Raw genomic sequence first — 12,706 nt, forward strand, 5'->3', positions numbered from 1 at the left:
CTGTCATTTTGAATGTGGCTATTTCTTGGTTAGGTGTTTGCTTGGTTGTTACTGCTGCTATACTTCTCACAACACTACACTGTATCTTCACTGTTTCCATGTGTGTTTGTTGGGGGACAAGGGCCTGAACTTCCTAATCTGCCATCTTGGTGACATCACTATGAATTATCTTTTAAAGAGATTTATTTAAAAAAGAAGTCTACTGATATTTATGTTATTATTTCTGGTACTTTTTTTATATGTGTGTATGTAGATTCAGATTTCCTTCTGGTATCATTGCCCTTTTGCAAGAAAGGCTTCCTTTAACATTTCTTTAAGATCTTCCTGTACTTAAATTCTACTAACCTGTCAAAGTTCACTGGTCCTTTTTCTGCATTGTCCAAATTGATGCAGAGCTCATTCAGATAATTTTTGCCAAGATTACAAACTCTCCCTTGTCAGGCCTGTGGCTGAATTCTCTGCTCAGCTCTTTAGACCGCAGCTGTTGTCTTTCATGTGTTTCTAGGGGGTCTCACCCTGCACATGGGGTATTTAGGCGTCTGCCAAGGATTTGAGGGAATTTTGAGGGCTCCATTCTTTCTAGGATTTCTACCACTCTGGCAACCCTGTTGTCTTATTCCTCAGACCGGGAAGACTGCTACTTTTTCCTCAAGGTCTATCTCCTGTGAACCCATGAAGTAGAAAATGCTTTCAGAAGCCATCTGAAATGTGGACTTCAGCTAGTATACTTCCCTTTTTTCAAGGATCATATCACCTCCAGTTTCTGCTTACTACTGATTACTCATCTATACCTTCAAGTATGTTTTTGCTACCCCTAGAAGAGTTGGTCTACTGCAAACTGCCATTACTGGAATTAGAACTGAATGATTTCTAAAATGTTTAAAATCTGTGAGATATGAACATTATTAAAAGTTATCAATGTTAAAGTTATTCAGTAATGCAAAGAATAAAATATAAAATTTTATATTTCAGTTAAAGATAGTTATTACTAATATGACAATATTCTTTATAATTTTTTCCAATAAAGACTGATGACTATATGGGATTTTCTTTTTGCAGGATATAGCCAATGAGGAACACAAAAAAATTGAAGCATTAAAATCAGAAAACAAGAAGCTAGAAAAACAGAAAGGAGAATTAGTGATAGGGTTCAAGAAACAATTAAAATTAATTGATGTTTTAAAAAGGCAGAAGGTGAGTCTATCCTTAAAAAACAGTTAAATCATAGATATTATTTGGGCCACTCTACTAAAATAGTTATTTGTACTTTAGATATGTTTAGTATTTTGACATGCTCAGGCACAAAATTTTATCTATATTACATAATAAGATTTATATATAAAGTGTCATCCAAGCTAGAATTCGAGTATACATTCCAACAGAGCTTATTAATTTGACAGCATATTTATACATACACTTTTATCGATTTCCTGTTGTTCTGTAGTCTACTCTTAATACTAAAACAATTTTGGTTTGTTACAAATGCAGATGCATATTGAAGCTGCCAAGATGCTGTCCTTCACCGAAGAGGAATTTATGAAGGCAATTGAATGGGGAAATTCATAAATGATCTACTTTATAATTAAAGTATACAGAATTTGTATGTATAACTGTATGATCCATATACATTTTATTTTACTATAGTTTTAATGACATTTTTACTCTTTATAAGTAATGAAGATATTTGGTAATGAAATCAAAGCAACTCCAGTGAATTCCCTGTTCAGATTTAGGGGATACAAAATTGATATGTAATTATTAGAAAAGTAATATTTTGTAAAATAATAGGATTTAACTTTTGATTCTTATGACCCACTTACACTCTAATGTAAACTACTTTATGTTCTGGAGATTCAGCTCTAGTTCATAAATGATAAATTTATTTGATACAAATTCTAAGTTTTTATTGACAATAAAGCACTTTGAAATTCCTCACTCTTAACTATTCTCTTTCCTTATAGTAGAAAGAAAAAGATACTTTGGCTGGCCAAATCCCGGAAGTAAAGTTCCTAAAACACAAATACCAACGGAACTGTAGTCTGAATGGCAATGCAGAAAAAGCTCTGAGCAGCAGGAGTAGTATGGAGAAGTTAGTCTCCTGGGTTTGGCCTCTAATGTATTTATATTTATATAGACTGTCCTGATGTGGTGTAGAACTCAGATCTTCAAATTATCATCAGTACAAGAACGAGTTTAACTAAAAGCAATTTTGTAGCTTAATTTTTTATCAGAAAAATATTATGAATTAGAGACACTTTAGAAAAAGCTCTGAGCAGCAGGAGTAGTATGGAGAAGTTAGTCTCCTGGGTTTGGCCTCTAATGTATTTATATTTATATAGACTGTCCTGATGTGGTGTAGAACTCAGATCTTCAAATTATCATCAGTACAAGAACGAGTTTAACTAAAAGCAATTTTGTAGCTTAATTTTTTATCAGAAAAATATTATGAATTAGAGACACTTTAGAAAATCTAAATAGATTAGTAAAACAAAAGTTACAGTGACATCTAGTGGTAAAAACAATCCAGGTTTTACCAAATCTTGATGGTGTCACTTAGCTTCACAAATTTCACTCCTTTTCTGATACACTTTCCTAAACTCTTCACCAAGCATATCGATATCATCCTCTTTTTTAAATACTCCCTACAAGAAAAATATTTTGTGGGTTACTTCAAATGCCAGAGTATTTCACCAAATGCTTGTAAGACTAACAAAAGATATAGACTACATATTTGTGAAATTATCTCCAAGATAATGAAATCTATTTAATAGGTTTATGAAAAATATCACTGTTCTCTAAAATTATGACTCAATAGGTATACTGAATATTCTTTGACTGATTCCCTGACTTATCTATCAGCTCCAGTATAAGAATTTGTAATAGGAATCTGGGCTCTTCTACCTTACTACTGCAGGTCACCACTGCTAGGATTGGCTGAATGAGAAAGAATTTAACAAGGTCAGGGTAAAGGCACCGGCTCTTGCCTCCTTCCATGGCTGATCAGCAAACCTTCAATCTTGCATGAAAGGCTCCAGGTTTGGAGTTATGCCATCTAAGCAAGCCCTTTGAAATTCTCCATGCTTTTATTTACTTTTCTTTTCTCTTATACAGTAAAAGGCTGTTAAATATTTACTTATATAATTTAAAGGAGCTAAAGAATAATTTAGGTCATTTGGGGCTATATCAGGTTTTTAGGCTCTCCCCATCTCCACAATTATTTACTTTTAAAAATATCTAAATCCCAAACTCTCCAGAATTTATAGTCTTTTTAAAATTAATACATCACTTCATATTAATCCTATCAACCAATTAGACTATAACATCCTGTGGACAAGCAATAATTACTCATTTCCCTTTCTCCTTAGCACTGCACTGAAAACAAAATACACACTTGATTCTTCCAAATCAATCAAATGACATTTCTATATCTGAAGGATGGAAATTTTATTTACATGCATCCAGATGTTTATATGGCTTATGAAACTCAATTGTTACTTCATTTAGAGTCAGAATGTATCTCACTTATACATGAAAATGTTATCTTTTGGAAGTACTTTTAAAAAACAGGTTACCTAGTACTTATTTATAACCTCCCATTAGAAAGCAGATCTGTCTGGGACTCGGTTCAAGCACATGTCTGTTAGCAGTGTTACCAATTACAAGATTTTCCTGTATGTCATCAGCTTTAGTGTACAAAGTATCACTACTGCTTTAGGGTACTTTAGTTTTAGACTTCCAAAATTTAAATTCAGGAAATCTAGCTCCTACTTCTAAGAATGTGCCAAGACCAACTCTCTCATTTTAAAGACAGGTGTCACTGATTGCCTAAGATCCCACTACTGCTTTTAACAGCCAGAAGTAAGTGAAACCCAGGCCCTCTGAAATCCTAATTAGCATGTATTATCCCCACTATTGGAGGTCAAGAAGATTATACCTTGAGTTAAATCTCACTTACTTTAGGGAGATATCCTAGTAACTTTGTTGCATGTTCTTTGAGAAGTTTTAGTCTTTCTTCTTCAATAATTGCATTAATACATCCTTGTCTTCTTTGCTGCAACTGCCATTCTTCCAGTTCACGTTGCTGGAAATGTAAATAAAATTTTATTGTCACAGAATACATTAATCTTTTAAGAAGTCATCAAATAAAACTATTCTCGCAGTGAATTAGATAAAATTGATGAACTATTTTTTATGCTAACTTCAGAAAATACTACATAGTATATATATAACATATTTCTATCTTTTACAGTCACTATTCCCTTGAAGTTACAAAAACAATAGTGGCTCAGTCGTTAAGAGTCTGCCTTCGGCTCACGTCATGATCCCAGGGTCCTGAGATCGAACCCCGCATCGGGCTCCCTGCTTGGCGGGAAGCCTGCCCTCTCCCACTCCCTCTGCATGTGTTCCTGCTCTCGCTGTGTCTGTCAAATAAATTAAAAAAATCTTTAAAAAAAAATAGTCATGCCTGGGATTTCAGGGAGGCAAGTATATATTTTTAGGACAATATCTTCATCACCAAGGAAAAAATTTTCAAAGAAAGGATTTCCTAATTAATTCACATATTTATGTAATGTTTACCATATGCCAAGTGCTGAAGGCCGCTTACAGTATAAAACAAAAGCTGGATAAAACAGAATAGGGATATCTAAAAGGTAAATATTTCCATATATGTTAAGATTTTTAAGAGCCTGTATGAAGCACAAGAGTAGCAGCAGGAGTTCCAACAGAAGAATCAGTGTTTCTCAGGAGAGAGTTCTGAATGCTCTTATATAACCACACCAAGCTTCTGTGCCATATACTATGGAAGAGAGGACCAGCTTTAAAAAATTTTAGGGCTTAGGGGCACCTGGGTGGCTCAGTCGGTTAAGTGACTGCCTTCGGCTCAGGTCGTGATTCCGGAGTCCCGGGATCGAGTCCCGCATCGGGCTCCCTGCTCAGCAGGGAGTCTGCTTCTCCCTCTGACCCTCCCCCCTCTCATGCTCTCTGTCTCATTCTCTCTCTCAAATAAAAGCTTTAAAAAATATTTTTTAAAAAAAGTTCTAGGGCTTAAAAGAACTCTTACAGCGCTGTACCCAAATAATCCTATTGGAAAGGGAAGGGTGCTAAGGGCAGACCATTGAAGCAGTGAATTTCTACCTAGAATTAAAGTAGTATTAATGCTAAGCTTGTTTTTGCAATAACCATAGTTTCTTAGGGTCCATTTCTTCAGACCACTCCTTGTCAAAGTCTTGCAAACTAGAAAAGAGTATGTCTATTTTTCTACAATGGGAGGCAAGCTTTTACATTACCTAATAACTCTTCATAGTTACCAGATGAAGCTAAAGAAGGATGCTAGGACACATCCATATCCAACGCCACTTAAACCTGTAAGTGCTTCTCATAAGAATATTTTGTAGACTGATATGATCGGCATTACAGAATCAGAAACAGCATTGATACAGCTAATTGAGAAAAGACACTCTCACCCATCTTGTTCCTGAATCAGCGTTATCAGCTCTTATTTATGTTATCTCTAAGATTAAATAGGGTAATAGAATCTGCCATGGAATTGTTATACCTGAATTTTTTTCTGAAACTACATTCTAAGTCTACCTTACAGTCAGGTGTGGTCAAATAGGACTTGGTTTCTGCCAATGGAATATAAGCAGAAGTATCATATGCAGATTCTGAGAATCAATCTCATATACTCACTTTGTCCCTTCTTTACCTTTTCCATCTGCCGCTTGAAACATGAAGGGTGAAGATCCAACTTAGACCATGAAGATAAAGACTATACCCTGTAGAAGCCACAGTGAAAAGCTAGGCTGAACCTGGTTCCTGAAGACTGAAAAAGCCTCCATCCAGCCCTGAATTGCCTATCTATCTTTAGACTTTTATGTGGGAGAATAAACTCCCCCTATCTACTAAGCCACTATTAATTTGGTACTCTGTACCTGTAGCCAAACCTAATCCTAACTGATCTGTTCCTTACAAAAAGGAGATGCAAGAAAGTTCTATGGTGTTTGGAGGAAAGCTCACTTGTTAGGTTTTTGTCCAATGATGTACAGTCTCTAATTTGGGTAGAATACAAGATTTCTCTTCTTAGGATGTGGTAAACACATTAAATATCCTAATAAACATTTTTATAGTAAATTAGGATAAAGAGTATGGAAAAGTCTGAATCAATTTGTCCATTTAGAACAAATTCTGCATAGCTGGTAGTAGGAAACTATTTCCTGGGGAGTTTCAGATTTTTGTCTGACTAACCATATGAATTTTTTAGAGCTAGACAGAATTGTAGATACTACTTTAGGAATATCTCTAAAGGGGCGCCTGGGTGGCTGAGTTGTTCAGCGTCTGCCTTCAGCTTGGGTCGTGGTCCCAGGGTCCTAGGATCGAGCCCTGCATGGGGCTCCCTGCTCAGCAGGAGTCTGCTTCTCCCTCTCCCACTCCCCCTGCTTGTGTTCCCTCTCTTGCTGTGTCTCTCTCTGTCAAATGAATAAAACCTTTAAAAAAAAAAAAGTATCTCTAAAATCTAAAAAAACAGTTACAGCCTTATAGGATTAGAAAGGAATGGGGGATTAAAATCGTAAAAATCCACCCTTGCCCTTGGGACGTGACCCAATCTCACGGACGCTTGAAGCACACAGCTTCATACTAGGAATATTTACATTAGAGAAAATTAAGATAAATTGTTTGAAGTATCTATGCTTTAGGTAGTTTTATCTGATTTCCATTTACAGTTGTCTTGCTAACTTTTCTAGGAGCTTTCTAATTAGCTCTGTAAGCCGTGAGATGGGATGGTTCGTCACTGTTTCTACCTCTTTCTAGGCAAAGAGTATTCAAAGCCTTCTGATCAGTTTCAAAAGCCTTCTAATTTTCATCCTCCTTGACTGCTCTGCTTGACAGTGTTGTTCACCCTCACTGAATCAACAAACATTATTTTCCACATGCTAGGCAAAATGCTAGGTGTTTATAGGTTAACCCTTAAAGGTTAGAGTAAATCATGATTGGTTTATATCAAAGCTAAGGAATTGGGATTTAATGCCGCAATCCACTTAAGTTTAAGCAGGAGGAAGACATAATGAGTTTTTTTAAACCCATAGTAACTAGTGGCAGATGGACTGGAGAACAGTAGATGACCATTTCAGTAGTCCACAGGAATGGTATTAAATGTCTGAACTAAGTTATGAAGAAAAGAAACTGGATGTAAGACTTATTGCTGAGGTGAAGTCAATAGAATTTGGTGGCTGACTAAAAATTACTAGATAGGAATGAGTAAAAATCCAGGAATGATTCCAAGGTCATAGACACGGGTGACCAACTGAATATGTGGTCTTTAACCAAGACTCAGGCTACACAAATTGGAAAAGGTTTGTCTGGAATGTTCACTTTTGGAAATCTAAATTCTAAGGCACCTACAAGATTTCCAACTATGTCATTTAGACATCTGGAAGTATGGCAACAGAACTATGGCGTGAAATAAGTAAGAATAGAGGAGAGCCAAAGTATCCCAACACCTCACGGAGCAGGCAAAAGACAGAGCTGATCTCTCTTGGTTTTCTGTGATATACCATCCAGATTCTTTTGCCTTTCTAACCATCTCTTGGTCTTGTCATTGTTTTTTTCCTCCTCCTCCTCCTCCCAAATAAGAATGTTCGCCAAGACTTGATTGGTCCCCTTATTGTTTCTCATAATATATTCTTTGGAGGGATCATTTTAGCTTGAACCTCTCTCTCTGTGCTACTTAATGCCAGATATGTATTTCTAGGAAAATTTGATCTAAGCTTTGCTCCTCTGGGTCAACTGCCTTCAGGATATTTTCAATTTGCATTTCTGTTTCAAACCCACCATGATTAAAACTGAAGTAATTTTATCTTTTTGTTCCACCTCAGAACATAACAGCACTTGGTATTTGAGTTTCTCATATTTGAAACCTTAGAGTTATTTTGACTCCTTCCTCCACTCTACCCTACATGGTCCAAAAAAGTCATACCAGTCTCCTCTTCCTTTCAAAATATTAAACTCTTCCCTTTCTTGCTTCTTCCACTGCTCTGTGAACCTATTCCAGGTCCTCATCACCTCTTTCTTGAATTACTACCTTCTCCTCTTGCTAAAGACCATGTTATGATCACTAATTTCCTATTGTATCATATCTAAACTCCTTTGCCTATCATTCAAATTTCTCATTGTGGTAATTCCATATGTTGCCAACTTAGAAAAGCCTTCTGCTTTTATTCATCTTTTATGTATTTCCAAGTAAACCCACATGGTTCTACCATAAATGTACAGTTGACCCGTGAACAACACAGGTTTGAACTGCACAGGTTCCCTTACCTGTAATTTTTTTTTCAATAAATACAGTACTATAAATGTATTTTCTCTTATGATTTTCTTAAAAATGTTTTCTCTAGCTTACTTTAAGAAAGCAGGATGTAATACATATATAAAATAAGTGCTAATTGAATCTTTATGTTATCAGTAAGGCTTCTGCTCCTCAGTAGGCTATTAGTTAAGTTTTGGGGGAGTCAAAAGTTAAATGTGGATTTCTGACTGGGGGAGGGGTCAGCACCCCAAGCCCTGTGCTGTTCATGGGTCAACTGTATTGCACAATTAGTAAATTACAACTAGCAAATTCTATATATGTTTACATTGTACATTTAAGAAATGTATTCTTAGTATAATTTTATATATAATCGAGTCTTTTGGGAATCTATACCCTATTTTTTGCACTACCCTAGAAGCTACTAGAATTAACTTTTATTTATTTTGGTGCCCTCACCAACACTCAGCAGAATGCCTAGCAGGTCAGTATCTGTTGATTACAAGAATATCTCGAGATTTCTTCCTGTCCACCCATACAGAAAAAGGTCATCATTACGATAGTTAACTTATTAATCCCCACTCTGCCACTTGCTGTGAAACCTTGAGCAATATATGTATCATCTCTCTATGCTCATTTTCCACATCCTTAAAATAGGGGTAGAACAGTACCTAACTCACAGGCTGAAAGTTTAAAGTTATCACTTTGCTTGTAATGAGCTTAGAATAGCGAATGACACATGTTAAACGCTCAATAAATGTTCGTTGTTACCGCTCCCACTTCTATTAATTAAAAATAGATACATATGCCTAATCTGCACTCTTCATATTTAGAGCTGTTCATGTTTACAAACCACTTATATATTATCTTATTTGGTTCTCAAAGCTCAACGAACTAGTGAGGCAGATTATATAAGTATTATTTCAGGTTTATGAATGAAACATAAAATAGAAAAATCAATGTGTCCAAAGGCACAAACCTAGTTCCCTCTCCAACTCCGAAATCTACATTACCAACTAAGAAATCTCCCCCTGGGGCCTCAGAATCAATACACACAAGATGGAATTATCTCCCCCCTTGAAATCTATTTCTCTTTGTTTTCGCTAGGACCTTACCCCCTCACTGAAGCTGGAGCAACAGTATTATTTAGCAGAAGCAGCAGCCATAATCCTCTCCCCACTCTGGACCTAACTGGCCACCAAGCACCATTGAGTCTATCTCCCTCGCATCTCAGATGGCACCCTTCTCCATCTGCACGGCCTTTCCCCACTTATCACAGACTTACCATGGTAATGTCCTAACTGGTCTCCCGGTCTCCGGTCTTACTCCCCTCATGTCTCCCCCCAGTACCCCTCCTCAAGTCATCTTTCCAAGGGCAGAACTTACTGTGTAGCTTACCTAATTCTTCAGTGGGTACCTCTGGATAAAGTCACTTTCCTTAAAATAGCACCCAGTGCATTCATGACCTGTGTCCTCTCTACCACACCAAGATGCCCATACCTGTGTGATTCTTATCACGTGTACTTGGCCTGTCTTTCTAATGACTGCTTTTATATATTTTCTTTAACCAAGACCATAAACTCCTAGATATCGTGGACTTAGTTGTACTTATGTTCTCAACACCAGCCAACCAGTGTGTAGCACATAGAAAGCATCAATAAATATATTCTAGATGCATTAATAAATGATTGGTCAGAAAATATCTACACCATATAATTAGTCAACAGATATCTAACAGCATCTGGCACATACAAGGGTCTCAGTTAAATGTTTAGTGGAGAAACAGATGAGCAGCTGATTGTTGGTTCAGTGACAATAACAAAAAAGACAACACTTTTTCTTACTTTGTCTGCAAGGAACTGGTTGCGACGCTCTTCAATGAGTTTTTCCACAGCCCTCCTGTGTTCTAGTTGCTTCATTCTTTGTTTCTGAGCATTCATCAGTTCTATCCGATCATCCTCAGCAAGCTTAGCTAGCATTGCCTTTCTAAAGGTCTCCTCTTCCTCTTTTGCAGCCTGGAGTACTAATTCCTTCAGGGCCATTTGTTCTATAAAATTTTGCTTCAACTCCTTTTGCTTTCTCAATTTCTCTTCTGCTTCCTCCTAAACAACAATCCATATAAAGATTAATTCTGTAACTGTTTCTTTACAGCAGATTTATAAAGAAAGGGTGAATAGAATTTGCTTGAGTGCAGTGTTACAAGATGAAATAAAACTGAAAAATTAAGCCTTTTCAGGATGACACTTTTCCCTGTCCTTTTAAGACTCGTTGGGATAAAGGACATGTTACCTCTGGATTGCCTTCTTTTATTTTTAAATTTTAATTTGTATATATTTTGGAAGGAGCTGATATAAAAACTTTTTTGCACACCTGAAGTTATTAAATCTGTGGTCTGTGAAATTTGTACCCCCTAGAATCATTCTAGAATCTTGCCTGAAACTGTGGTTCCGATCACAGGTAAATATTTTTCAGAATAAGAACCTAGAAATGACAATCACAAGTTTCTTGGGAAAATTCAAATTTACTTGGCGCAGTTAAGGTCTTTTCCTACAAGCTTTAATTTTCCTAACATTTCATTAATAAAAAATTTCAAACATATTGGAAAAATGTTTACAATGACCACCCATCTAACACCTACATTCTATGGATAACATTTTACTACTCTGCTTTATTGTCTATCCGATTAGGACTGATGTAAATTTTAATTCCTTCTCAACTGTAACCAGCCATGCCTAATTCTAACACAATTTCCAGGAGGTAAGCCGTATCCTCAGGGCATTCAAAATATTGCCTTAACAACAGCTGTATGGGCAGGGCTTTTATAGGTAACACAAACTATAAGGGATTTACCACAGGCCAGCAGGAGGCATAGAGAACCTCCAAGAGGGCCAGGGAACCAGCTGCCATCTTGGTTACCATCTATTTTTGGTAGAGTTAACCATCATGGCTCAAATTCCATGATGGTAACTCTACCAAAACTACACCCCATGATCGGTCTTCTACGTGTGATGGCAACTTCACTTTGTCCACTTCTATCTTCACACCTTGAGGTGGAGGGATAACTTAGGAGATAACTTAGGTCCTATGAAGAATTCTAGCTAAAAGAAGAGAAATGTGGTTTCAACTTTATAGTCTTTATAATAAAGTAAGACAAAAAGGATAGGAGTGGATTTTAAGTGAGTCAATCTGGAATATCAGTTATAGTAACCTTCTCATTATCTTGAATATTCAACCTCTTTTTCCTCACTTATCTCTATCTAATTGGTTCAAATCCCACCTCCAGAAAGCCTTTTCCAATCACTCTAATTCCTACATATCTGTCTTTTGGACCTTTGATACCATTTAATTTTCCCAACATTTAATTTTATTTCATATGCCCATGCCTTATCTCCTCAGGAAGAATAAATTCCTACAGGGGATATTTTTTTATTATTTTATATATCATATCTATTATTTTACTTTGGGATGCTGGCCACAGTGTTTTTATGATATTATATTTTGTGTTCATCTGCCATGTAAGCTATACAAGTCAGAGGGCTCAGTGAAGGCAGATACGGTCTCAGCTTAGAATTCCTCCAGAGCTTAGCACAGTACCTTGCACACAGAAAACACACACTGAACCAAATGAACTGTGCACATCTCCTGGCATCCATCTCCCATACAAATTTTAGTCTGATGCAATCAGTGGTAAAGACATCTGGCTAAAACTCAGGGAAGTGTTAGCAAAACAAAACACAATTCATTATTTTTTTTTTCTACTAGAAAAATATTCCTGAACTCTTTGATCTGTCTGGATCGGGATTTTATATATATATGTAATATGGACTACATAATTTTACAACCCATATTATGGTTTAAGAAATAGCTATTCACTGAAGGTTTGAAATAATTTGCTATAAAACTAACTCTGATCTGTAAACTTTTAGAGGTATCTTGGTCTGGGTTCTCCTCTGAAAGCAGAGCCTTAGACAAATATTTGTGTATACATATTTCATGAGAGAAGAAGATCTCAGGAAGCAGCAGCGAGGGACAAGCAGACAGAAATAGGGAAGGAAGAAAAGTCAACACATGGGGGCATCACTGACCTGGTTACTGTGTGGGCAGCTGTGGCTTAATCCTGCCAGGACCTTGTGAGGAATGTGTGGAGCACCTTTCAAGTCTGTCCCAAAGGTTGACAGGAAGCAGCATTCAGCCCTTAATTTCTGTCCCCTATTGGCTGAGGGATGCCCCAGAGGGTGTTAACTCCCACCAACCCCCACCACCACACTTGAGGAAACTGTCAGCAGAGTCAGTGTAAGCCCCCACAAGTGTTCTCCACAGCTGTCACTGAAACCAAACGTGGGGCTAAGAGGGTATGAGGCAGGCCAAGAAAAGCTTTTCATAGAGGATATATCCTTGTTGATC

The 12,706-nt window shown here is 36.8% G+C and overlaps 2 protein-coding genes across 12 annotated transcripts in view; one reads left to right on the top strand and one right to left on the bottom strand.

The window, feature by feature from the left end:
- TEX9 (testis expressed 9) overlaps positions 1-12,706 on the top strand; it is an 86,731-nt gene that overhangs the window by 60,831 nt on the left and 13,194 nt on the right. For 3 of the 10 annotated variants that reach the window (XM_027570248.2, XM_027570250.2, XM_027570251.2), the window contains 2 exons: positions 1,060-1,194; positions 1,489-1,630. In XM_027570248.2, coding sequence (XP_027426049.1) covers positions 1,060-1,194; positions 1,489-1,566 — 213 coding nt within the window. In that variant the 3' untranslated portion in view covers positions 1,567-1,630. Of the gene's footprint in view, positions 1-624; positions 798-1,059; positions 1,195-1,488; positions 1,631-4,249; positions 4,316-5,736; positions 6,359-9,409; positions 10,119-12,706 lie in introns of those variants that run through there. The other 7 variants (XR_004820128.1, XM_035727973.1, XM_027570243.2 and 4 more) reach the window with 6 other exon arrangements.
- MNS1 (meiosis specific nuclear structural 1) overlaps positions 995-12,706 on the bottom strand; it is a 42,176-nt gene continuing 30,464 nt past the window's right edge. Inside the window, exons 8-11 of one of the 2 annotated variants that reach the window (XM_027570242.1) lie at positions 10,147-10,404; positions 3,956-4,081; positions 2,535-2,642; positions 995-1,116 (exon numbers count right to left, since the gene is read on the bottom strand). In XM_027570242.1, the coding sequence (XP_027426043.1) occupies positions 2,550-2,642; positions 3,956-4,081; positions 10,147-10,404 (477 nt within the window). In that variant the 3' untranslated portion in view covers positions 995-1,116; positions 2,535-2,549. Of the gene's footprint in view, positions 1,117-1,613; positions 2,643-3,955; positions 4,082-10,146; positions 10,405-12,706 lie in introns of those variants that run through there. The other variant, XM_027570241.2, reaches the window with a different exon arrangement.

This window comes from Zalophus californianus, chromosome 6 (genome assembly GCF_009762305.2).
Source record: "Zalophus californianus isolate mZalCal1 chromosome 6, mZalCal1.pri.v2, whole genome shotgun sequence".
In the NCBI taxonomy this organism is placed as follows: domain Eukaryota; kingdom Metazoa; phylum Chordata; class Mammalia; order Carnivora; family Otariidae; genus Zalophus; species Zalophus californianus.